This window comes from Squalius cephalus (genome assembly GCF_949319135.1).
Source record: "Squalius cephalus genome assembly, chromosome: 4".
Taxonomy (NCBI): Eukaryota; Metazoa; Chordata; class Actinopteri; order Cypriniformes; family Leuciscidae; genus Squalius; species Squalius cephalus.
Window position 1 is genome coordinate 43,988,401 of NC_137125.1, and position 25,135 is coordinate 44,013,535.

The 25,135-nt window shown below is 36.6% G+C and overlaps 3 protein-coding genes across 6 annotated transcripts in view; 1 reads left to right on the forward strand and 2 right to left on the reverse strand.

Annotated features, from left to right (window-relative positions):
* slc26a5 (solute carrier family 26 member 5) overlaps positions 1 to 25,135 on the forward strand; it is a 202,049-nt gene that overhangs the window by 172,103 nt on the left and 4,811 nt on the right. The window contains exons 1-10 of one of the 2 annotated variants that reach the window (XM_079869818.1): positions 17,711 to 17,855; positions 19,371 to 19,506; positions 19,622 to 19,885; positions 20,804 to 20,943; positions 21,106 to 21,216; positions 22,523 to 22,695; positions 23,322 to 23,486; positions 23,780 to 23,932; positions 24,027 to 24,109; positions 24,211 to 24,358. In XM_079869818.1, the coding sequence (XP_079725944.1) occupies positions 19,731 to 19,885; positions 20,804 to 20,943; positions 21,106 to 21,216; positions 22,523 to 22,695; positions 23,322 to 23,486; positions 23,780 to 23,932; positions 24,027 to 24,109; positions 24,211 to 24,358 (1,128 nt within the window). In that variant the 5' untranslated portion in view covers positions 17,711 to 17,855; positions 19,371 to 19,506; positions 19,622 to 19,730. Of the gene's footprint in view, positions 1 to 17,710; positions 17,856 to 19,370; positions 19,507 to 19,621; positions 19,886 to 20,803; positions 20,944 to 21,105; positions 21,217 to 22,522; positions 22,696 to 23,321; positions 23,487 to 23,779; positions 23,933 to 24,026; positions 24,110 to 24,210; positions 24,359 to 25,135 lie in introns of those variants that run through there. The other variant, XM_079869819.1, reaches the window with a different exon arrangement.
* On the reverse strand, positions 945 to 7,005 carry smo (smoothened, frizzled class receptor). The gene is made up of 12 exons (XM_079868747.1): positions 6,135 to 7,005; positions 5,089 to 5,297; positions 4,801 to 5,010; positions 4,488 to 4,660; positions 4,060 to 4,279; positions 3,851 to 3,974; positions 3,660 to 3,752; positions 3,342 to 3,450; positions 3,021 to 3,206; positions 2,770 to 2,918; positions 2,465 to 2,599; positions 945 to 1,933 (listed from the first exon to the last, which is right to left on the reverse strand). Exons 1-12 carry the CDS (start codon positions 6,430 to 6,432, stop codon positions 1,341 to 1,343), a joined length of 2,499 nt encoding a protein of 832 aa, XP_079724873.1. The 5' UTR covers positions 6,433 to 7,005; the 3' UTR covers positions 945 to 1,340.
* On the reverse strand, positions 9,098 to 16,060 carry tspan33a (tetraspanin 33a). Of its 3 annotated transcripts, XR_013821117.1 has the most exons (9): positions 15,749 to 16,054; positions 13,571 to 13,625; positions 12,245 to 12,375; positions 11,896 to 11,970; positions 11,286 to 11,381; positions 11,072 to 11,200; positions 10,320 to 10,481; positions 9,594 to 9,752; positions 9,098 to 9,325 (listed from the first exon to the last, which is right to left on the reverse strand). XR_013821117.1 is itself a non-coding variant. In XM_079869892.1 (8 exons), the coding sequence occupies exons 1-8, from the start codon at positions 15,833 to 15,835 to the stop codon at positions 9,651 to 9,653; spliced, it is 834 nt and encodes a 277-aa protein (XP_079726018.1). In that variant the 5' UTR covers positions 15,836 to 16,060; the 3' UTR covers positions 9,561 to 9,650. The 3 variants fall into 3 exon arrangements, 2 of the variants coding, with proteins under 2 accessions (XP_079726018.1, XP_079726017.1); XM_079869892.1 differs by lacking the exon at positions 9,098 to 9,325 and having other exon boundaries at positions 9,561 to 9,752; positions 12,245 to 12,372; positions 15,749 to 16,060; XM_079869891.1 differs by lacking the exon at positions 9,098 to 9,325 and having other exon boundaries at positions 9,561 to 9,752.

Here is a 25,135-nt window from a genome sequence, read left to right on the forward strand (position 1 = left end):
TTCTTTATGACCTTATGTAGCCCCGCCCCTTTTCAACCCTGCACTCGTTCCGGTCTGTATTTTCACAGCGATTTTGAGTGTTTATAAATGAACGGCTCGTTTAAAAATCTTCCCGGTGTACTGACATTTGTTAAGACATCTGCTTTAAACATTACAATCCTCATGATTACTTTCGTTAACTTTACATTAAGTAAATCCACTTCAAAGGTTAATTACTCCTGGACAGCAATGCCATAGGAATATACAGAGCGACCGCAAAAACGGAAGTTCAAAGACAATATTCTAAAGATGGCGGCGCCCTCGTTTCTCTGGCGCATAAGGTCTATAAAAGCGTAGCCAATTATGTAATTGTGAGATTTTCAAACAGATACAATACACTTTTTTTCTCAGAACAATGTGTTGGGTGGTTTTAAAAATACTTTTCCCCATCTCTATCTGGGTACAAATTTTTAAATAAGCTATTTGTACACCGATTCCCCCAAAAAGTGTAAACACTGTATGTTTGTTTGAACATGCGACACCGCAACATTGGCTCAACCAATGGAGCATTTTGACTAACCAATGGCTGACGAGGAAAACGGTTTGATCATTTTTACCAAAATTGGATCAGATGATCGCTGGACTGCTCAAAAGTTACGCTGAAGCTAATTCAACAATTTCGACCCAAAATTAGATGAGAGGCTGCATCTTGGCAATACTTCGATCTATCGAAAATTTACAATTGGTACACTTCATCGGCACAAAGATCTGAGGGCAAATGCCAAATTTGGTTACAGTGTCACCAACAGGTCAAGTGATCTGAAAATTGTCTATTTTTGAACATGCCGAGACAGCAACACGGGCTTAACCAATGGCGTGTGTTCTAGATGGGATATGTGTTTAAAGTGACCAATGAGAGACAGGGAAACCTACTTGAAAATAGTCTTCTTTTTTTGTGTGATTCCGCCTGGTGACTCCAGTGCTGCAGAAATTACACACTTCCCCTTGAAGCCAAGATGTGAATTATGCTGCATTCTTGAATAAAGCCCCATGGCACACTAACCTGTTTCCAAACATATTACCCCACTTGGCAAACTAAACAATATGAATTGCAACCATAAAAGTGCAGAATCACAAGCAGGGTGTTATGAAATCCATGCTGAAGACACAAATATCTTTTTAATAATGTTTCATAAATCCAGTTCAAATTCATAATATCGTGAGGGTTGCATAAAAATGCATTATCCTTTAGAAAAGCGGAGCTGACACAGCAGTTCACTCCTGCTCCAGGTTCATTGTTTGGCATGAGTATCCAGCACCTTTGCTTTTATCCACAATATGAGCACCAACAACTCCAAGACTTAAAAATCCGAGTCAGCATCCAATAGCTCAGCCTCCATTAAATTGGTTCTGGAGTGTATTGGCACACCCCTCCTGCAATCTGCCCGTGGCACAACGGCAGTCCTGCCAGCATCCATCATAGAAGCCTCCTGTCCAAGGTGCCGGAAAACTCCATTAGGTCGCCATGATGATTGCTGGAAGCAATCTTGCACACTATCTCTTAAAGTCAGGGGATTGGCAAGGGGGAGACAGGAGGGTTTATTGTGTGAGTATCCCAACCCACCATACCTCTCCTGGTAAGGAAGAGGACATGACGGCCTGAATTCTGGGAAGGCTCCAGGTAGCGTATCCTGTTCCTCCTGCTGCTGTCGCTGCTGCTCCCACAGGTTTGCCACCAGACTCCGATGACTGGGAAGTTTTGGAAGGCGCGGCACTGCACTGGAGCCAAACTCTCTCCGGTGGTAGGCAGGATTCCCTTCGTCCGCTGCAGGTCCCACTGGCCGTATTTCCTTTCTTCTTCTTTCTTTTTTCTTCTTCTTCTTTCTTTTCATCATTTCAGGAGAAATTTCTGCTTCAACCATCCAAAGTTTGTTCCTTCCTTCTGGAGGTGGAACTGCAGGGGAAAATGCTATTAATTTTTGTAGTAAATATAATAAATATTACACAGTATACGGTGTAGTAAAATTCTGTTTTATTGTTGTTGTTTTTGTTAAATTATAAAAAAAATTCTGCTATTTGCCTTCAGTTACAGTTAAAGGGATAGTTCACCCAAAAATTCAAATTCTCTAATAATTTACTCACCCATGTTGATCATGTTGATCCAAACCTGTATGAATTTCTTTCTTCTGCTGAACACAAAAGAACATATTTTGAAGAATGTGGGTAACCAAACAGTTCATGGCAGGCACTGAATTCCATAGTATTCTTTTTTTCATACTATGTAAGTCAATGGTTACTTTCAACTGTTCGGTTACCCACATTCTTCAAAATATCTTCTGTGTTTTGCAGAAGAAAGAAATTCATATGGATTTGGAACAACTTGAGGGTGAGTAAATGATGACAGAATTTTCATATTTGGGTGAAGTATCCCTTTAACTATTGATTATATATGAATCAATTATTATTTAAGAACTAGAGCACTAACCAGGCGTTCCGGTGGGTGTCACTGAGATATCCTGCGGTAAAATTGCCCCTCTTCTAGCCACCATCTTGGTCACATGTTGGGCCCATGCAGAAGACATTTCTATTGATGGTTCATTCAGGTCAAAGTTGATACCCGCTGCAAGGGTTTAAAAAAATCTGATGTTAGTTATTTGTGTCTTATATGAGTAGCAAAAACATTTTCAGATGTGACTGGTTGACAGTTTGTGGAGTATCTTTTAGCTTTCAATATAGTGTACTCCTAAAAGTTGACAAAATGATCTTTAGCACGTAGGAGGAGGTGCTTACCCACAGGTCCCTCATGAGAAACTGTGTGCATGCTGAAGGACAGCTCTTTCTCCGGATCCTTCTGCAGTTCTTTTCGCTTTGAGAATGCCTTGGCAATCATTTTACTCTTCTTAATGCGTTTCGGCTCATCATCACTTCGTCCAATGATTCTTGGAATTGAGAGAAAACAGTTCATATTAGACTTATTTTTTAAAAATGTATTATAACATACAAAAATGATATAAATAATTATTTGTATGTTTGTTACATACCTGAACCAGGTACGTTTCCAGATGAGGATTGTGGCCTTCGTCCAAACCCATGTGCTCATTGCAATGCCTGTGCCAAACATTGAGAAGAGGTTGATCTTCTCTACCAGAAGACTTGGCCTGTTCTTGATGGCACACTCTGGGATTGGCTTGTTTGTTTGGTGAGCTATGGTGACATTAGCCTCACATCTGTATTAAAAACCACATTTGTTATATGACAGCACTAGTAGCTCTCTACAGTATCACAACCACAGAACACTGTATGGTAGATAAGGGAACACATGGATTGTTCCTGTAGGTGTATTATATAAAAAGAGGACTCACAGTACATATTCTCTGAAGCTTTTTTCCCACTCCGCTTGGTTGAAAAAGTCATAGAAATGGCAGCCGAAAGTGATTAAAACAAAACCAAAGGCCAAGAATCCAAATATACCTGAGAAATGAAAAACATTGCAACTTGTCATATAGATAGATGTAATAATTAAATAGCATAATTTTATTACGATAGCCGCAGTATAATTACTTACCTCTATTACTGACATTTGTATTGTCATAATTTGGTGTGCTTTTCATTTTGTTTTTGATGAAAGCATTACATGCTGTGTGATGTGCAAAGAATTTCAAGAGGAAACCCAAACTTACCAAGCCTCAGCATGGTTTCATTGATTTTACTAGCAGCTTTTTCACTGAGTAGCCCCGGGTGGTTACTCTTAATGGAAAACAATGTCATAACCCCTGGAAAATGAGATTATGGTATCAATCCACATAGATGAATACATCTAGGTAAATCTCTTTATGGCACGTCAAACAGAATGAAAATATATTTCTCACACCTCGTATCAGGAAATAGCCGCCAACGGCAAGGACCACACCGATAGGAGCCAAAACAAACCCTGCCCGGTATTTATAGTTCTTATAGCCGACAAAGCAAATGCCGCTAACTGAATCTCCATCCACCTGTGGATTATTTCAAAGTTTCATATATTCAAAATAATCACAGTGAATATGCTGATGCAAAAAAATAAGACAAGAGTAGCCTCACCTCTGCAATGGCCAGAATAGCAACTGTCAGTATGAAAGGAATAGACCATGTGACCAGGTGGAAATAGGACGTTTTCCCATAAAGAGGCTGATGGGTGGTGCCCAGGGCTTTGAATGATGTGTGCCAGGCATAAGTCAGCATAACGAACCAAATGACACCAGACATAAGAGAGTAATACACAATGACAAAGATAATCACACATGACAGCGTCTCGGTGGACCTAGAGAAAAATAAGCCATGGAAAATGGGTATTATTCATACAGAAATATATGGTAAGTGATAATTATATTGCTATTATTGTTCGGTTCAATTACTTTTCTTGGCTATCATATGTTCCTGACAGTCAATGTTTGTAATATGCAGCGTAACTCAAATTTCCTGCAATCCAATCTTTTGGAAGGTGGATTTTCCATTGACTTCATACTTACGTTGGCTCTCCAAGCCGCATAGTGTCGTCGCTTTTGCACACAATCTCCTTGCGGGCTCCATCCATGAACTGAGCGAGCCATCCAATACTTCCGATAAAGAAACACGCGTTGACATAGAAGAGGATCACAGCGGGGTAACGGTTGGAATTCTTCCAGTCAGCGAGAAATGTAGCCTGTGGGAAATTGTAAGCAGGAATAACATTCAAAATTAAAGACTGTAGCCCAAACGTGAGCTGATTTCTGTCAAAATACTGCACACCAGGAAGTCAGCCAGCCTGAGATTACGGAGACCCGTCTTCGCCGGTTCACCTACCAGTGTGAAGAAAGTACATAGGAGAGTGAGTGAGCCGAAGATGGCGATGTAGCTATGCATGTCCGAGTGCTCATTTTCCGTGAAGAGAGGATTGTTGCACTGGATCCCACAGCCTTCCACGTCCTTGTACCAACTTGCCTGAATGTCAGTTTTGACAAGGGGAGCCTCACACTGTCCTGATGTGTTGAATTTGATCTTCTGGACCTCATTCTGAAAGCCAAAAGTCAATTTGGTCACATTACAGGCAATTCAGACCATTTTGGGCGTACGCAAAAATGGATGACTTACCTGGCAACCCTTAGGGAACTGCTCCTTGTTTTCACACTTGAGGAAGTTGGGCCAGCCCCTCTCCCGCTCCACAATACTGCAAGGTTTGCGTGTAGCTTGGCACAGGTGTTGGCTGGGCAGTTCGACCTTTCCATTCTCACACTTTGGCATGTAAACGGCACAGAGCAACGGCTGAATGACGGCCCAACAGCGAGGAGCATTTCTCAACCCTGGGCACAAGAGATTGAGAGATTAGATGTTAATTGTCTGAGAAAATAGTGTCTAATTCTCATTAGCTGTCTGGTTAAGATCCTTAAGATTAAGATTCAAAGTAATATTTATAGAAATAAATCAGGATATTTAGTTAAGTTCAACAGCATCGAGTGGATATTTAAATATCTGGTAGTTTTTCTTTTTCGTATGTCAATTGGCAATGGACTTTCAGGAACAATACTGAGAACTTTGGGATTAAGGTGTGAATGTGACAGGAAAGGTGTGGATTGGTCATTATGGGGTACTTGAGGAAAATTAAGAACAGGATGGCATTAATAACTGATGCAAAAGTCATCTAAGAATGTATTTTAATCATTTACAATTAATTTTGTTTAATACACTGTAAAAAATGATATCAATAAGTTACGACAATGCTTGTACATGCTTTGACTGATCAAAATAAGTTAAGCAATTTTAAATTTTTTATAAGTTATACAAGATTCAACTCATTTTTAAAGTCAGTGTAGTGTAATTTAAGTTAAAAAGACTTAAACATCCAAGTTGATTGTACTTAAAAATTTAAGGCAGCAACTTTTTTTACAGGCCTATGCCAAAATCTTTATGGCAAAGTTAATATTATTTATGTTCAGCAACCAATTTGCTTAGGAAACATTTTGTTCAGCAATATTAGGCTTTCTTATGCAATAAGTTTCAAAACTGACATACAATCGAAAAACTTTAATCATGGCAATTTTATTCAAGTGTACAACAACTAAAATAACTTAATTAGCTTTAAAGGGGGAAAAAGGTTATTTCACTGCATTTATGCATTATATAATAAAACAGTAACTTACCAGACCACATGGCCAGTTTCTCAAAAGCTTCCTCCTGAGTTTCTGAGTCTTCAGCCAGAATTAGAGAAGTGTGTGTGTACGGCAAAGGTGAACCTAGGCATGTATTGTACTTTAGCACTTCGCAAGTTGTCGATTTCTTACAAAAGTCGTTGGATACCGTTTCATTTGTGTGCAAGATGACCGCCCGAGCGACCATAGAGGTGGCTGCCCAGATCCAAAGCATCCAAAAGCTTCCAACAATGGAGCAGAGGCGCCTGGAGGACATCTTGGGAGACGCAACAATGTATCGATGTTTCATCAAATGTTTCCAATTAAACTCTCGTTCTCCACTCGCGCGCAAAGCGCTTGAAGGTTTCAAACAAAGCCACAGTGTGAATATTTGACAGATTCCCGATTCGACATTTCTCCCAGTTAAAAGAAATGTCTTTTCGTCCGATTCCAAAGTTTTTTATGCCTCTTTTCTCGCTCACATACTACTGAAAATCTCGTCATCATACAAATGCGGTGCGTAAAAGTACTAAACGAAAGAATCTTTTTAAGCTTCAGCGCAAAGTTTAGCTCAGCTCCGTTTTTCCTTACTCTAAAATGTTGAAGAATCCAAATAGCGTTCACCATCCCCCACTTTTGTGATGGAGGAAAAAAAATGTTGCCTTGAAAAGTCTGGGACTGGGACTGTAACTTGATCCTGGGGCTGCGCGCTCCGTCCCCCTTCAGCGCGTCCCCGCGCCCCCAGTTTACAGCAAAACCAGAGAGCGAGAAATGTTAGCAAAACTCATCTGCCCATCGGATGGAGACCTGAGATCCAGTGATACTAAAATATCTTTCACTTTCACAAGAATCTTTTTTTTTTTTTTTTTTTTGTCTTGTCTCTGGTATGCACACGGAGAGGGTGCACACACACACACACACACACACACACACACACACACACACACACACACACAAATAACAAAAACTTCTGCTCCCCTCCCATCCCCCTCATGCTGGGGAAAAGCAACCCATGCCAACCTACAGAATATTTACATGCTTCACTCATACCTTCCCTCGTGTCCGATATGATAATTTTTACTTATTTTACATACCTTACTTTTGTTTTTATTTCTTCTACATGAGAAATAAATAATGAGAACAATTTTAAGTGTACCCTGAAAGTGGTAGGCTATGATCAAAAAAGTTTATTTAATATATAACATAAATAAATCACTGTAAAAAAAAGAAGTTGCTGCCTTAAATTTTTAAGTACAATCAACTTGGATATTTAAGCCATTTCAACTCAAAATACATTAAACTGACTTAAACTTGAATCTTGTATAAATTATCTTATTTTGATGAGTTAAATATGTAAAACATAAGTTGTCATAACTTTTTACAGTGTATGTTTATATTTATATATGTTTTGTTTTTTGTTAAATATCTCTCTTATAATTGTTTAATTCATATTTTTGGTTATTTTGCCTTTATTCTCAGATATAAGAAAAAAAAACATGCTTTGGTAAATCATAATTATGTCATAAATAGTCATGATTATGACATAAAAATCTACATTTTATATCACAATTATGACTAAGTATCTCAGTTTCGACTTTAGTATTTTAAAAACTTCAACTTTTCATATTTTTATGACTGCATCTCATAATTTTGACCTTATGATTTACCAAAGCATTATTCTTTTTGGTAAATGGTGGAAAGGGGCTTTCATAGTGATGAGAGAGGAACAGGATGTTGTCAATATATACACAATATATATATATACACAAGTGTAATGATGGTTAAAAATCTTGGGTGTGTGATTCACAACACTATAGTGAAGAACGCAATGTACAGGATAGACAATTTAAACTAACGCACAATATACGACATAGACAGTCATACAAAATGTACTTTAAACACTTTCACTTGGAGTGTCAATAGTGACATCTTGCATTGTAGACTAAAAAACTGGACTTTTAAGTTGGTGATGTACCTTTAGGACACTTTGCAGCATGTTTACAGTGATTGTGATTCATGACTGAGTTCATCTCATTTAATCGTTTCAAATCGTATTCGATCTTATTCCCATGGTTCCAATTTGGCTGTTTTGATGGAAACTAAACGGAATTCTCAAGGGAGGAGAATAAACTTTGTGTAGTTTGGTGTATCAGATTTAGACAGCAGCACTTGTTGGTGTGGATGTGGTTGGTAAGCTATGCTGCATGTTCCCAACACAGGGCCTCCTTAAAAAGCCCGTCTAACATGGCTGCTGTAGAATGAGCCAGAGAGAGGCACAGACCGGGGACCACACACAAACACACACTCAAGCTCCAAATGGGAGAGCCTGGCCCGAAAAGTCCTCCCTCTCTTTCTCTACACACACAGTTTATTGCTTTCCTCCTATACACTGACATAAAATACCTCTGCAGTGTTTTCACATTTCATGTTTCCCCCCACACTGGCCTTTAAACAACATTAACAAACTGAAGGTGTCTGCCACACTGTCTGTTTGGATTTCCAAATGAGTTTTGGATAAAAGCCTCATGAAATACCGGCTCTCGGGTGTTCTCAGTACGCTGCACTCTTGGTTTCTCTGCTGAGTGCTCTGCACCTGGTATGCATTTCCTACCATGTCTATGAATGCGTCTTTGTAACATGTGTTAGACTAAAACTGACCACCAATAAAATCCCTGAGCATCCATGTGCAACCCCGGCTAATGAAACGGGGGAATCAATTACGTGCTTTTGCATATTTGCATCCTTATAACTGTGAATAATAATAATATTTCATTTTGTTCAAATAAAATATAAATATTTATTAATTGTAATAATAATTATAATACCGGAAATAACAATATTAATACAAAACAGAAAATTAAAGTTTCATTTAGTTAGTATATATACTGTATATTCAACCGCAGATGTTCATGATATCTTCCAAAACAAGGTTGTTTTTAAAAATGTCCATACTGGAAATTTTATGTGACACTCATAAAATTCACAAAATAGTTTTATTGACCTATTGATCTTCAGTGCGCTTACACAATATTTATAGAAACATTCTGATTCATAATTTATCATACAAATGACCTTATATCTGAAAACATGACTGCCTGTTCTTAAAGGGATACTCCACTTTTTTTGGAAATAGGCTCATTTTACAACTCCCCCACAGTTAAACAGTTGAGTTTTACCGTTTTCGAATCCATTCAGCCGAGTTTCTGATATTTAGAAGAATATCAGTAACCAGACAGTTTCTGGTCTCATTGACTTCCATAGTAGGAAAAAAAATATACTATGGAAGTCAATGAGACCAGAAACTGTCTGGTTACTGATATTCTTCTAAATATCAGAAACTCGGCTGAATGGATTCGAAAACAGTAACTGTTTAACTCTGGGGGAGATGTAAAATGAGCCTATTTCCAAAAAAAGTGGAGTATCCCTTTAAGCCTAGTTTTTCTTATACAAAAGCCGGTCCATGTCAGTCACTTCAGGCAGCAATGAGTTTTCTACAGAAACACACATATATATATTTTCTTGCCAGTTTCATCTCCAGGGGTCTGAGTGATGTTGTTGGTTGTAATTCTGTAGTTTAATTTGATCCTGAATTTGATTAATGAGTATCTGAGAGAGGAGGATCCCAACCAGCTGAAAAAAAAAGAAGAGAATAGGCTGTCAGTTCATCTAGATGCTTAAAGATGCTTGAATATAGATTTATAGATGCTTAAATATAAATGCATAATGTAGCCTGTTTGAAATCGGAATAAATCCACTCACCCACCTTTGACTTTATTTTATTTTTCAACTTTTATTTAATTTTAAAGTTGCGATTAAATCAATAGACAATTCTTATTTTTTTATGGAATATTGGAGTATTTATATTGAATAAGCTGTGCACATCATTTAAAGAAGAATCATGTGCCCTTGTAATCTTTAAGCGAAATTACTTCCCCTCCCTCTTGCAGCGACATCTTTTCTCTTCTCTGATGATGTGTTTCTGTCGTGAGGGCAGGGCAGTAACCTGTCACTCACATGACGTCACAGCAATAGCAAACCAAAACCATCCAATCAATTCCTGATAGAAAAAATCATGTCCCACCCTACATTTTTTTCTTTTTCAAGAGGCCATTTTATTCATGTCACAATAGGGAATAAAACTTCCCTTTCATGCTAACTTTTAAGCAGATTGCCCTCTAATCCCATATCAGGGGTTACCTGTGGGATGGCCAGGCCCAGAGTGATGCCTCCCAACAGAAACAGGTTACTGTGGATCCAGTTCACCACATTATCAATGCAGCCATTGGTATTGATGAAGGCACCAGCTGCATCATATTTCAGCTCCTGCATCCCATGACCACACATGGTATTTATAACACTCTGATAAAACAGACAAAAGGCAAGGTGGTATTAGGAGGAGGGACATTTAATATATTATTAATATATTTATAATATTATAATTAAATACAACAATTTAATATATTCATTATTTATAATATATTTATAATTAATACATTTTAAATATTTAACAATTAATTATATTTGAATATATTCAAATTTAATGATATATTATTGAATATATTAAAGTATATTACATATATAATATTTAAAAGTACAAACATACTTTTTGGAGCCCAATTGCAGACACAATTTATTGTGTTTACATGTGTATTTATATCCGTACAACTGTGAATAATAATAATAATAATAATAATAATAATAATTCCTTATGTTAAATTAATTATATATATATATTTTTTTTTTATATATATATATATATATATATATATATATATATATATATATATATTTATAGTTACATTTAAATAAAAACACCACAGAATATATAGTATTATAATATTTAATATATGTATATAATTATATTTTAATATATTCAACATTTAAATATATAATATTGAATAAATATTAAAGTATATTCCAAATATCTTTTTTTGTAGGCCCTTTCTCACCTCCTCTTTGGAGAGCAGGCAGCAGGAGAAGGGTACAGAACAACGCTCTCTGCTCGGGTTCTCTTTTGAACAATTGAAGTATATGTTCTGAGACCAATCCATGTAAGAGATCCCCCCGCAGCAGTTAAACTGATCATAACACAAAACAGAAACATCATTACCAGCCATTACAAACTACTATTATGCATTATATACATATATACATTACCCTGACCTGTTTTTGTCCATAGTCGATGAGGTTCTGTAGGTCTATATCATCCCTGTAATGTTTGATGGCATTGTCAACCATTTCTGTAACTTTGCCCCGTGCCTGTAATGGATAACTTAAATTGAAAACATTGTTTTTTTTTGTCAGATTTATTAAAATGGTCATTTAAAGAGCTGATTCTTTTGGTCAATTGTTGTTGTTAGCTAAAGGTATAGTTCACCCAAAAATGAACATTTTGTCATCATTTACTCACCCTCATGTTGTCCCTGTATGAATCTGATGAACACGAAAGAAGATATTTGTAAGAATGTTGGTAATCAAACAATTGACGGCACCCATTGGCATCCATAGTATTTCCTACTATGGAAGTCAATGGGTGCCATCAACTTTCTGGTTACCAACATTCTTCAAAATAAGTTATTTTGTGTTGAGGGTGAGTAAATCCTTTTTGGGTGAACTATCCCTTAATTACACTGGTAGTTGGCAGACACTAGAGGGCGCATCGTGTCAACTAAAAACCCAAGTTCGCTTTAGCTTTAAAAAATGGATTTACTCAAGCTTGCTTTGCTGTAGCATTGGCATTAGCCTACTAATCTGATTCATGATGCTTTTTTACCTTGTCTGAGAAGACAAAACCCAGAACACCAGCCACTAGCTGCAGCAAAAAGATGATAGTCAAGATGATGCAGAACTGTAGGGGAATCAGAGTTTGCTATTAGCGTTTGCTTTGTATTTGACATTTTCTATGTAAAATGTATGTTGTTTGATGCTGTATGTAGTTTTATCTCCACTAATGAGCAACTTTGTCCTGATTAAAAATGTACCAAGACTATTATGAAAACACTGATACACATATAATGTAGCCAAATTCTGATGTACCATTCTCAAAATCATCTAAAAATGCCAAAGAAACTGTCCTGTCCTGATGTGACACTTTTGATCAGGCAGCTGGCGTTATTACTGACCGTCTGCAGTAAGCATATGTTCTCCCTCAGAGAACCCACACAGCCACAGAACGTGATGAAGAACATGAGAACGCCCACTATCATCAGTAACAGAGCAGGATCCACTGTCAGACAGGCCAGCACTGTCTCTGCTGAGCAAAACAGAGCAGGCCAGATAGATATATAGAAACAGTTTTTGTGGCATACTTACACTAAGGAGAGATAAATGTTCTCTATAATATTGTATGTATTCTACCGGTCAAAAAGTGAAACTTTTATAAATAAAATTAGATACACTACCAGTCCAAGTTTGGAATAATTGAAAGAAAAGTCTCTCATGCTCACTAAGGCTGCATTTATATGACAAAAAAACAGCTAAAGCAGTGTTATTGTGAAATATTATAATAATAATATTAATAAAAAAAAACTGTTTACTGTTTAACATGTAAGTGCCATTACTTTGGTTTTTAATGTTATATGATCATTCAAAAATCATTTTAAAATGCTGATTTGGTGCTCAGTTATTATAAATTATTTTAGTGCTCAATGTTTTATAATGGGCCTCATTATTAATGTTGAAAACATAAATATGTGTGTGGAAACCAAGATTATTATTTGTTTCAGAATTCTTTGATGAATTCAAAGAAAGTTCAAAAAAGTAATTTTATTTGAAATAAATATTTTGAAAAAGTCTTTACTGTCATCTTTGAATAATTTAATGTGTCAAGCAGCACAACTGTTTTTAACATTGATAATAATAATGTTTCTTCAGCAGAAAATCAGCCATTTAGAACGATTTCTGAAGGATCATGTGACACTGAAGACTGAAAATTCAGCTGTGTCTTCACAGGAATAAGTAACATTTTTAAATATATTAAAACAGACAACAGTTATTTAAAATTAAAATATTATTTCACAATATGGTTTTACTTTATTTTTCATCAAATAAATGCAGCCTTGGTGAGCATGAGAGACTTTTCTTTCAATTATTCCAAACTTGGACTGGTAGTGTATCTAATTTTATTTATAAAAGTTTCACTTTATCTCGGTAACTCATATATTACTGGACACTTTCAATCATGGAATCAATTATTAATGGCTGACTTTCTACAATGGCACTGGTTACTTAAAACTATTGCTTTTGCAATATCAGACTGCCTGAACCTTTAATGTCAAGTGAATGTGTATGATTATATGGCTATGAAGGGCACTAAAATGAGGCTTCTACACCAAAAACTGCATATGTTAGCAGCATCACCATATAAAATAGCTGAAATGCCTAGGAAGAAACCTACATAAATAGATATCTGAGGACGTAAACACGGTAAAACAAGTAAACACACTTACCGTGTTTAACTATCCTGGAATAAACTCCGATAGATATCAGGACCAGTGCAATTATCTATAACAGAAAGATAAGGAGTGAGTCTGTATGTTAAAACAGAAGTTGTACAGAAACAGAAAGGCATTCCTCTCCAGGGTGTGGCAGGATAACATCATTATTCATCGGTTTCCTAAGTATAAAAGGATATTTAAATGTGTAAAATGCTTGACTAAGTAAAGTAAAGACAAAAAAAAAAAAAAAAAAAAAAAATTCAGAGGGGAAAATGTAACCGGTTTTCACATTCTTTAATTATACACAGCATCAGCATGTGTGAAAGTTCATGAGAAGAAAAGAGCAGAGGACATTCTATATTAAGAAGAGAAGTCACTTTCAAGGTTCATTCACTCTTCGTTTCTCACACAACTTTGTCTGACACAATGTAGCCCCCTTTCTCTGACACAGCTATCCGGTTACTACGAAACTGAGAAAGCTGTGTAGACTGAGATCACTTCAAAGTCAGAAAAAATCCTAGTCGTTGCCTGGAGGAGCTTTTTAATGCATTTGAAAAGTACTTCAATTGGTCTAACTCAAATTATTTAGGTTTATTCATTATACAAATATAGGTTAAATAACAATTTAATTTAAGAAATAATAATAATAATTTTATTGAAGCTCATACTGTTTTATACAATTTTTATTGAAAATGAACAATTTTTGTTTTCATTTTTGTTTTAGTCATTCCGAGAATCCAAGCAGTAATTATTTAAAATATATGTTAATTTTGTTTATTTTTTGGTCATACGTCCTAAAAGGAAGGAAACAAGCTCTCCGGGACATTGGGAGATGATCTAAGATGCTAGCTTGAACATTTGCACATTTCCTGTAACACCCACAGACTGTAATAGGCTTCTCGTAAAGGTTTCACAAAGGTGAAAGCTTTAGCTTTGAATCAGTCCAGATTTGGGTTTGGTGCTTTTCTACAATGCATCAAGACCCCGTAGAAACTGCTCAGTAGCATTATACTGCATTATATAAAAAAGTGAGTTGTTCTTGAGGCTTTCAGCATGAAATCTCCTTAGGTATTTCCATGTGCATATTTGCACCAGCAAGCATGCAGCACACTCTTATGGCTAAATTCAACTGACTTCTATCTACCGATTGCGTCCACTTACATTGCTAGAATGTTCTTGATGCCCTTCTGCAAACAACTTAAGTGATTATCCAAGACTGTTTTAAATATTTTGGGTGTCTGATTCTCCCTCTGAAGAGGCGATATTCATTTAGGTCTATTATTAACTAAATGCTACAGGGCAACAAATAAAAGAAGCATGGGGCCCCCACTCGTCCAAACAACCCTGCATGGCTCTATCAGCATATGAATCAATGAGACCCGCTGCTTAGCAACAGCCTCAAGTTCAGAAAAGTTTGGGAAAGTAAACTGGCAGTATCAAGAACGTCACAAAAGAGGGTTTTGTTGATGAGGTCTAATATGAACTCATTATTATTCTAGCAAGATCTTATCACGCAGCAGGGGCAAAATGCAGACAGATCCATGAGTGTAACTCAGTATCAAGTCAAGATCAAACAGGTTAGGCTGTTGTACAATGCATCATGAACTGTTCAGTATTTTTCGATATTTTCAGAGATAGCCTGCTGTGCTGTAATACACATTGGTGTTGAGACATGCCCATGGGTGTTGTTTTCAGAGTTTGTTCATACCTAAATACCATGAATGAAGGTCTGCCTTTATGAATATACATAAGTCAAGTTGCTTTTAAAACACTGACTTGATCATCATACAGTCTGCAAGTGAACTAAGTACATCTGTTTGTATATGAAAAGCTTGCTTGGTGTTTGAGCATGTAAAAGGGGGAGTTTCGAAAGTCATTTGGTAAAGCATTAATCATTAAACCTCATCATGTGAGAAGTTAAAAAAGCAGCTCTATTATGCAGTATTTAGTCTCTGTTCTTATCTAATGAAAAACCCAGAGTGTAAAAAAAGGCAGGCTATTATATATATATATATATATATATATATATATATATATATATATATATATATATATATATATATATATTGTATGTGATAAAATATAATATAATATAAATCATATATAATTAAATTAAATTAAATCATATAAAATATATCATATAAATCACAACAATATAATATCGTGTATGTAAAAGTGAGCAGCACTTACCCAAAATAGCATGTTAAAGAAGAAAAGTAAATATTTCACCACTGGACTGACGAAAGTGAACTCCTCGTCTTTTTTGGCTGATGGCATGATTGAAGGTTTTGATGTCTCTCACCTACAAACCTTCAGCGTTCATGTAACTTTATCTATCTAGATTTTCATCCTGCTGAATCAAATCATCCACTCGACTTTTTCTAAAACGACTCGTCAAGTCTCTCGACGTTTATTAAACTCGCTCGAGCGACTAAAATCACAAGAACGCATCGCATTGAATCCGGGCTTGAGGTCTCAAAAGGTATTTCCTGATTTCGCTTTGAGAAAGCCGGTCGTAGGCTATGTGCGGTATAGAAGCACCAGTGGGCGTTTCCTATTTACTTTTCCAAAGAATCATCATGTGTGTTTGAATCTTTTTCAAGTTGAGACCAATACTTTATTCTATCAGCATTATATGCCCACTCTATAAGCATAAGGCACTTTTTATTCTCCTGTTGGATTTGGATGGAGATGATGAACCCTCCTGGAGACACCATAAAAGGCCCTCACAGGTTCAACCCACCTGGTGAAAACCCCTTTTTGGAACCTTTATTTTAAAGAGTGACATCTCACACTTCTTCAAATGTAAATGCATGCACAAATAATGCATTTTAGTAGTTGAAACGAGATAGAACAGAGTTAATTGTCATGGCATTGTCTTGTCCCTGCACAATGATTACACAATACATTGTAATCAGTTTTGCAATGCCATATTTCTGTGCAATAAATGCAGCTAACCATTATAAAGCATTTCAAAACTCCAGGACGTGCAGTCTGGGAGTGTTCTGTCATTTGACACTGAAGAGCTTCAGTGCATCATTGTTTTATGCGTGTTTTCTTGTTTTAATGTACTAGAGAACTAGACTAATGTCTATAGCATGCTGATATTGGGCTTTTAAACCTGGACATTTTCTCTACAGGTAAGAGACAACCATATTATATGATTTTAACCCCTACTTTTAAAAGTGTAACATTATATTGAATGTATGAAGCTCTAAGCTGAAGGGTGAATAACCTACAGTTTAAGTAGGACATCACTGACAGCAGTAATGGGAAATACTATGATAATTTAAACTAAATCATGTTAAAGTTATAAAACTGTGATATCTGATGGGTACTTTATGATTTTGATGTATTTTGATTTATGATACAATAGGAATCAGATTATCCCTAATTTGCCTACAGTCTATGTGTAATAGCCATTTATAATGATATAGTGTGAGGGGCAAGTAATTGACATTTTAAGAGTTCATTTTAAAACACCAATGAGAAAAATCCAATATATTATGGCTTAATAATTGCCCAAGTCATTTTTTCAGGTTTCTCAAAAAAAACCAAAAACTGAACTAACTTCAGAGGTTGAGTAGATTTTCGTTCCTCTTGATGCAGCTGCCATCTTGAAAAGCTTGTAAAATTGTCTCATTGTCTTTTGACTTAGGCACCCTCTTGACATAGGCCATTATAGTACAGGGGTAGAATTGCATGATCTGTTCGACTGAGGATGTGGGCGATTTTACCAGAGGTGGCCAGCATCATGATGAGATGACTTATGCAAAGAAAAAGAAAAAAGAAAGAAAGAAAAAAAATCATTTTTGTCAAAGGCAATTATTTTAGGAAGATGGCATTAACTTGTTGTTGCATAGTTGTTACACAAGAGGGCGCGCTTACATTGCAGTTGCGTCCATATAGGGAAATATGTTTTTATTATTTATATTTATTATAAAATACGCTGTTTTTTTCTAAACATAATTACTTATAAAAACATTTATAATTAGTTTTTTTTTAAAAAACAATCTCTCTATAATCTGCCGGATATCAGGTGTACAGAATGTATCTCCTTTATCTGATACGGTTGCGTTATAGTGAGGAGAACTACATGTCCCATGTGGCGTTTCCGGGTGCGTAGTGACGCATGAGGTGACGTCGCGCTTCTCTTATCAGTGCAGCAGATGACGCAGCTGTCGTCGGTAGTTAAAAGGCTTTCACATGTTATACAGTAACAGGACTGTCGATGCTCGCGCTCTTCTCAGCCCAGTTCTCCGACCTTGGGTCATTTTCAGGACGGAGGCGGAGACAGGTAAGATGCTTAGACTTTTTTATCATCCTTAAAACTACAATAATTTAGCAAAGCTCTTGGGTCACACTATCGTACCTGATTAACAGGTTTGTGGAGTCGTATGGTCGGACAGAACGAGGACGTTCTTCGAAAATGTATATTTTTGGGTGCCTTTTAATTTTAAAAGTGTGAGAGCTCAGCGTATGGCGGAAACACACGTACGGTTGAAACTTACTGTATGTTATTGCATCATGACTTCATGACCATATGTAAACAATGACATTCAACGATGGATGGCTGAAAGCGGCATTTACTGTGTGTACAAATAACGAACTTTTTTTTCATTTTTTTAATTTGTCTCTAGACTTGTAAATCCTACTTATCCTGGTTGTGCAAGAAAATATGCACATTTGCTATATTTGAAAGACAAAAAGAGTTAAACATATGTTACGTTATTATTAAATTAGCCTATTATAGTAGTATTAATTATTATTTTAGCTCATGATACTTTACTAAACGCATTCAAAGTTGTGTCCCCGACCCCCCAAGGATCAACCCTATGAACATGATTTTAAAATGGTGTAAATTCTATACAAAAAAATATTTTAAAAAATGGAATAGTGACATTATTATCCATTCAGAGAGTGAACATTTAATGGACAAATTAATGTCTACTGACAATCCAAACAAAATACAAGTTAAATTGATAAAAAGCACTTTATCATTTCATCTTATATTTTGTTTGCCAATTGGAAACCATGTTAAAATGTCCTGTCACCATGATTTTGTACATTAAGCTACTGATTATTTTACTTTCACCCCATTACTGTTTTTCATTTATATTTAAAAAGCATAGCTATAGCTCAGTATTTATAATGTTTACATTGAGTTGAGATGACACAATGTAATTTATTAGCACTCAAACCGATTCGTTTTCAAATCTTAAAAAATTGCCTTTTCAAAATGGATAAGGCAACAGTTTTCATGGAATGACCCTTGAATGTCATGAGTTCATCTTGTGTAGTGTGCAGGGTTTGTAATGTTTATACCACTGCTTTGCCAACTTTGGCCTACTACGCCAGCAACATCAGTCAAATCCAGTGCGTTTTACTATGGCCTTGTGATTTGCAGTGGACTGTACTAAAAATGGACTGGATCCATGGAGGGGTTGTTATTGCTTAAGCTGTGCACCGTGTCCTCAGGGCAGGTTGTGTGTTTTAGACACACTGGTGTATGGACCATGAAACCATATTACATTTCATATTACACAAATTTTTTTCTGATTCTCTGAATGGATAAAAAAGGGGAATTTTTTTTTTATTCTTTTTTTTTCAGATTTGATTATTATTAATAGTTAAAACATTTCAAAAACCACCTGCAGACTTTCTGATAGATTTCTATAAAATATTGTGCAAAATTCTCGTCTCGTTCTCGTGAACCTAATCTCGTGTCTCGTCTTGTGAGATACGTGTCCCGTCACACCCCTAATGGTTTAATATGCAAAACTAATTTTCAGAGTTTTATTTTTTCCTGTAGGTTGCATGGTAGATCATCACTGTCATCTCTAAACAGGCCGTGCAGACTAAAACTGGCTTTCATTCAAGATTATTTTGAGGGCTTGTAATTATACACCAGCACTGGTTGACCCCTGCAAGTCTCCAAATAAAACCAGGTGGGTTGCCAGTGTGACATATAATTAGTTTGTTACCTAATAGCTGATCAACAGAACATGCTTGAATAAAATAGATAGTTTAAAGCTGATTCTTAAAACTTTTCTTTCTTCACAGAGTGCCATTTTTCCACTATTCTTTGAAAACAGGAAGAGGAAGTAAAGCAAGAGCACGTTTCATTCTCAAGGTCGTCATAGCCTGACATGCCTGTGTTTCCACTGCTGCTATGGAGAACGTAACTGCTAGCGAGGGACCATCCGGTACATTGATGTACCGAGTGGAACGACCCGTGTTCAATGAAGGCTATGTTGACTCAGAGCTTCTGCACAGGAAGAAGAGGACACCAAAGTCCTGTAGACGGAGAATAACTGAGCATCTCCGGTAAGGCTATTTCAACAGATTCTGCTTTCATGGTTACTGATGAAAAGTCTGTGTTTTGTAAGATACAGTGGAGTCCAAAAGTCTGAGACCGCATTGAGAAATTTTCTGCAGTATTTCTAGGTCACTAATCATATAAGCAAATTTGTGATATTGATCATGTGACTCTTTGTACACATTATCAGATGTTCATCCACTGAAGCACAAGATGATCATTCTCAGATCATGCCAGAGGGCATGATCATTAGGTTTTACACTAACTTGTGGAGTTCATGCACAAAAGAGAGACCAAACCAAATACGAAGACATTCTGACACTCAAATTTTTGATTAAATAATTAATAATGAAAAGTGTATTAAATTATAAAAAGCTAAATAAAAGCACTAGTGGTATCAGACTTTTGGACTCAACTGTATATATAAACTCTGTTTCCAATCATCATCTTATTGTGATTTTCTCCACTGTATTTTATAACTTATAATATAATAGTAATGGTATCAGGTTCACGTCTTATCTCGACTTCAGAAAGTCAGCTTGGACTGATAAAACAGTCATAATATATTCATTATTTGATCATATCCTCCATATAAGATTGCAGTACTACTACTAGTATTACATAACAATAGTGATACATTACATTTGTTAATCCTGCCCGTCCCAGTCTGAGTTGGATGAATTGATGACTCCGTTTCAATGGACAAGGACAGACTATAATTTAAGTTGTGATTCACTGATAATCTTGTTCACGTATAATCAAATATGTTGCATCAAACCGTGTCACATCTGATTTGATATCAAGGATACAAAATGTATTTTAACCTTTTGCAGTGTTTGAATATGCACATACACACAAATGAAAATTTGAAACTATGAAGAAGATGATGTATTTGTACTAACAGCCATCTCTCCCTTATTTTTCAGCTGCTCGTCTGAGAAAGCCAAATCGATTGCACTTAGTTTTTTTCCCATTTTAACATGGCTGCCATCATATCCACTAAAGGAATACCTGTTTGGGGACATCGTTTCTGGCATCAGCACAGGTGTAATGCAGCTACCTCAAGGTCAGATGTTATTGAAAACTGTTCTATATTAAATATGAATAATTATATAAGTAGGTTTATATAGTATGTTATTAATTTATCTAATTTACTCTTATGCCATTGAGTTACTGATCACTGGGCAAGTTCATTTGATCATTTGCTTCTCTTTCTCACATTCAACAGGTCTTGCTTATGCGATGTTGGCAGCTGTTCCTCCAGTGTTTGGGTTATATTCGTCATTTTATCCCGTCCTGTTATACACATTCTTTGGTACCTCCAGACATATATCAATAGGTGAGACTCTAGGCATGCATCCCAAGGTTTTAATAACATGCTTGTGACTTTAAAAATAGTCTCAGACTCAGTTAGACCACCCACAGTCGATTCATTGACCGTCAAATTGAAAGTGTTTCCTTGGTCTGGAAAGTTGTATTCTGATTAGTTAACTTTATGTGGTGAATTTACGCAACATGACTTCATAGAGATTGTTGTGCAATGTTTTATCACACCTGTCTATTATTGTAGTGTCATTTATTTTAGATAAACCTACCCCATGCAGCACATTAAATCAATACAAACTGCAGGTAGTCTTAGAACAAGCTGCAACGTGGGCCTGTTTATCTTTTTCTTTTCTTTTTTTCCCAAAAGACAGCAGACTGCTGCTGCTACTTGAAAAGTGACATTCCTCTGTACAGTTTTGCTAAGTCAGTGTGATTAAGCAAAGCATTACTGTCAGACTAAACGAGTGTAGTTCAGTTGGATAAGATTTAAAATCCTTAGTCTGTTTATCCCAGCATTGGGATAAACAGACTCTGATTTCAGTGTCCCGACTTTCATGAGACGGAAAAGAAAGTGTTATTTCTAAGAGCCTTATTTGTGGTGGTCCAGACGTCATTGCACTGTTTTATGGGTGGGTAGACGCCCTGCAGTTTTTGTTTTTGTCCTGTTTAATGTGGGGATCTTCAAACTCACAGAAATCCCTGTAGGATATTAGAAACGCCACTGAGAAGATAGATCAAAGGTTCAGAAGGTTACCCAAACCAGAGCTGTTGCTTCACTATCTTGCTTTCTCAGCCCCGTGGTGTGAATTGAGAGCGAGAGAATGGGCAACAGTCCAAATGTTTGGCAAGGTCCTGCTGCACAGAGGCATGCTGTCTCCTGTTTAAACAACACTCACACTCTGTCCCTCTACAGTGTAAAACAGACCAAGTTGCAGAGGGCCTTATCTAGATGCAGAGCCATGGCATAGCTCACTTACGTAAATGCACTCAGAAATATTTGCTCGCATGACAGTGGGGCTCATGCTCCGTGACGACACTCAGCCACCTTACATTGTGTACCGTAGAGCAGTTACACCACCTGTTATTCAGGTCACAATGACTCTGTAAGGCTTAAGACACACTTTAAATAGTATAATTATAATTAAATATAGTCAAATCACACTTTTTAAGCAAAGCATTTAACAAAAAGAAGTTTGTGAGGTTTGAAATAATCAAACAATAGTTACAAATATAGGCAACTTCTGCTAAATAATTACAAAAATATGTCATCCATGCATAAGTTTTCTTTAAAACACAGTTTTATTGATGTTTTTCTTCAGGCACTTTTGCAGTAATCAGTCTTATGATTGGCGGGGTGGCTGTAAGGGAGGTCCCGGACTCCATGTTTGCAGTGAATGGGACCAACGCATCACAGGTTGTGGATTTTGTTGCCCGTGATGCCAGAAGAGTGGAAGTGGTTGTAGCTCTGACAACCCTAGTAGGAATCATTCAGGTAGGCCACTTTCTGATCTTACCCACAGTTTTGAACATCATGAAGAGTGTAGAATCTAGTCATCTTCTTATTTTTATTAAGGGTGAAGTGTGTAATTTCTGATATCAAAGAATGAATCGTTTAATTATTTCTGTCTTGAAATGCTAAATTCATCTTTATTTGTCAGTTGATTGCCCCATTAGAACTGTAGTAGATCAAAACTAGTGCGCACTCAGTATCTGTGCTAGGAATGCAAGTAAATTCCTGCAACACAGTCGTATGTTGCCATTACAAAGCAGAATGATAACAGCATGTTTGTGATATCACCCCCGTATTTTGTAGATAAACCATCTGAAAAACATTCTAGTGAAATTCTCACTCACTCTGCTCACATTATCAGCAAAAATGGCCAGCTTTATAAGGAAATACTTTGTAAGAGAAAGAAGTGCAATGTTACCATAAACCTATTAAAACAAGTTTATGGTATATATCTGCAGGCCTACACAGTGTTTATAATAGACACCTTTTGTGGAATACTGTAAACCTGCTCAAGTTGATGACTTCAGGTGATTCTCCTCAAGTTACTGTAACCCGTGGTACTCTCAGATCGATGTTTGGGAACATAAATGTGTTCTTATGATCTGTAGTTTGTTCTGGGTCTGCTGAGATTCGGCTTCCTGGCTATTTACCTGACTGAACCGCTGGTGCGAGGTTTCACTACGGCTGCCGCTGTGCACGTCTCCGTGTCGCAGCTCAAGTACCTGCTGGGAGTGCACACTGCGCGCTTTAATGGGCCTCTCTCTGTAGTGTATGTGAGTAACCTTTCACCCTGGGGAAACTACAGGGTGTTTGTTTTTGATATGTGACACTGATGCACCGTTTCACATTACTTCATAAACACTTATTCTCATTGCTTAAGGTGTTTGCTTAAGGTATTTTGTGAATCGTGAATGAATAAAGATAGTTGTTAACTAAAACTGAAACTTAATTGGGGAAAAAAAGCTGAAATATTATGTAAATAATAGATCTTAGAACTTTGAAAACTGTGTACTGATCTGTGATTGTTCTTTTGTAGTTGTGGCATTCATTTTGTTTTTCCCCCCAGAGCATTGAAGCTGTCTTCAGGAACATTGCAAGCACTAATGTTGTCACGCTCATTATTGGACTGGTGTGCACTGTGTTCCTGTATATCATCAAAGATCTCAATGAACGCTTCAAGAAGAAGCTACCCATCCCCATCCCTGGAGAAATCATAGTGGTAAAACTTTAAAGGCCCTTTCCATGAAACTCTATACTCACACATGCTCCCACAATCCCTTTGTGTAAATCCATGATGTTGTTGTTCTTTAAAGGTAATCGTGTCCACTGGAATCTCGTACGGGATGCTTATGTCTGAAAACTATGGCGTAGATGTTGTGGGTAAAATTCCCACTGGGTAAGATCACGCAACCTTACTTAAAGTTTCTGAACTGAAACTGTTTACATTTTTACAAATGTTTACATTTTAATATTTCTTTCTTAATGTTTTGTTTTAAGGTTGCTGCCACCCAAGATTCCAGACTTCTCAGTCTTTCCTAACCTCCTCGCAGACGCCATTACTATATCTGTTGTTGGCTTCTCGATTGCAATATCACTAGCCAAAATCTTTGCTCTCAAGCATGGCTACAGTGTGGATGGAAATCAGGTAGAGAATAAAATGAAATGTCTGTAAATATCATAGTTCTGCCTTGTACATTTGCCCTAAAAACATTCAAGTACAATGCCACACTTGTGATATAAATTGCGTTATATAACAATGTCAAACCAAGTGGAATTTACTTTAACAAAGATGCTTGAAAAGTATGCTCCTTTAGTTTTGAAGTGATAAAACAATAGATATACTGCTACACTGTCTCTAATTCAATGTCTAATTCATGTCTAGTTTTCCCATACTTCATTGTCCAAGTAATTTGATTTAGTGTTTCCTAGAAGCAGGGACATGGATTTTATTCAGCTGCCCTTTATTTTGGTTTCTATGGCTTTAAACTGCAGCCGAATATCTGAATTAGCTAGACTACACAGTTACTTGGTTACTTTCCATTTAGCAGATCCTTTTGTCCAAAATGACTCATAGTACACTAGTTGCAAGGAAGGTTCATATGGGGCAACATAATGCAAAGAGGCTTGCTTAAGATGAACAACCGTAATAAAGATGGATTGTGACCTTAGTAACTCACCAGTTCGTCTGTTTTGGACTGAACTTTTGTGTGAGGAGCCAAGATTCTCAATTCAGTGAAGGCAGTAATTCAACTTCCTGAAGTTCCCTTTATATGGAAAATCAGGGCAGTGTTTGGAATAGCATACTAACATGCTACTTTTACTATATCTGCAGTATATTTATGTGTACACTGCTGTTCAAAAGTTGGTCAGTAATTTTTATTTTTTATTATTACGTTTTTGGAAGAAGCCTCGTTTGCTGTTT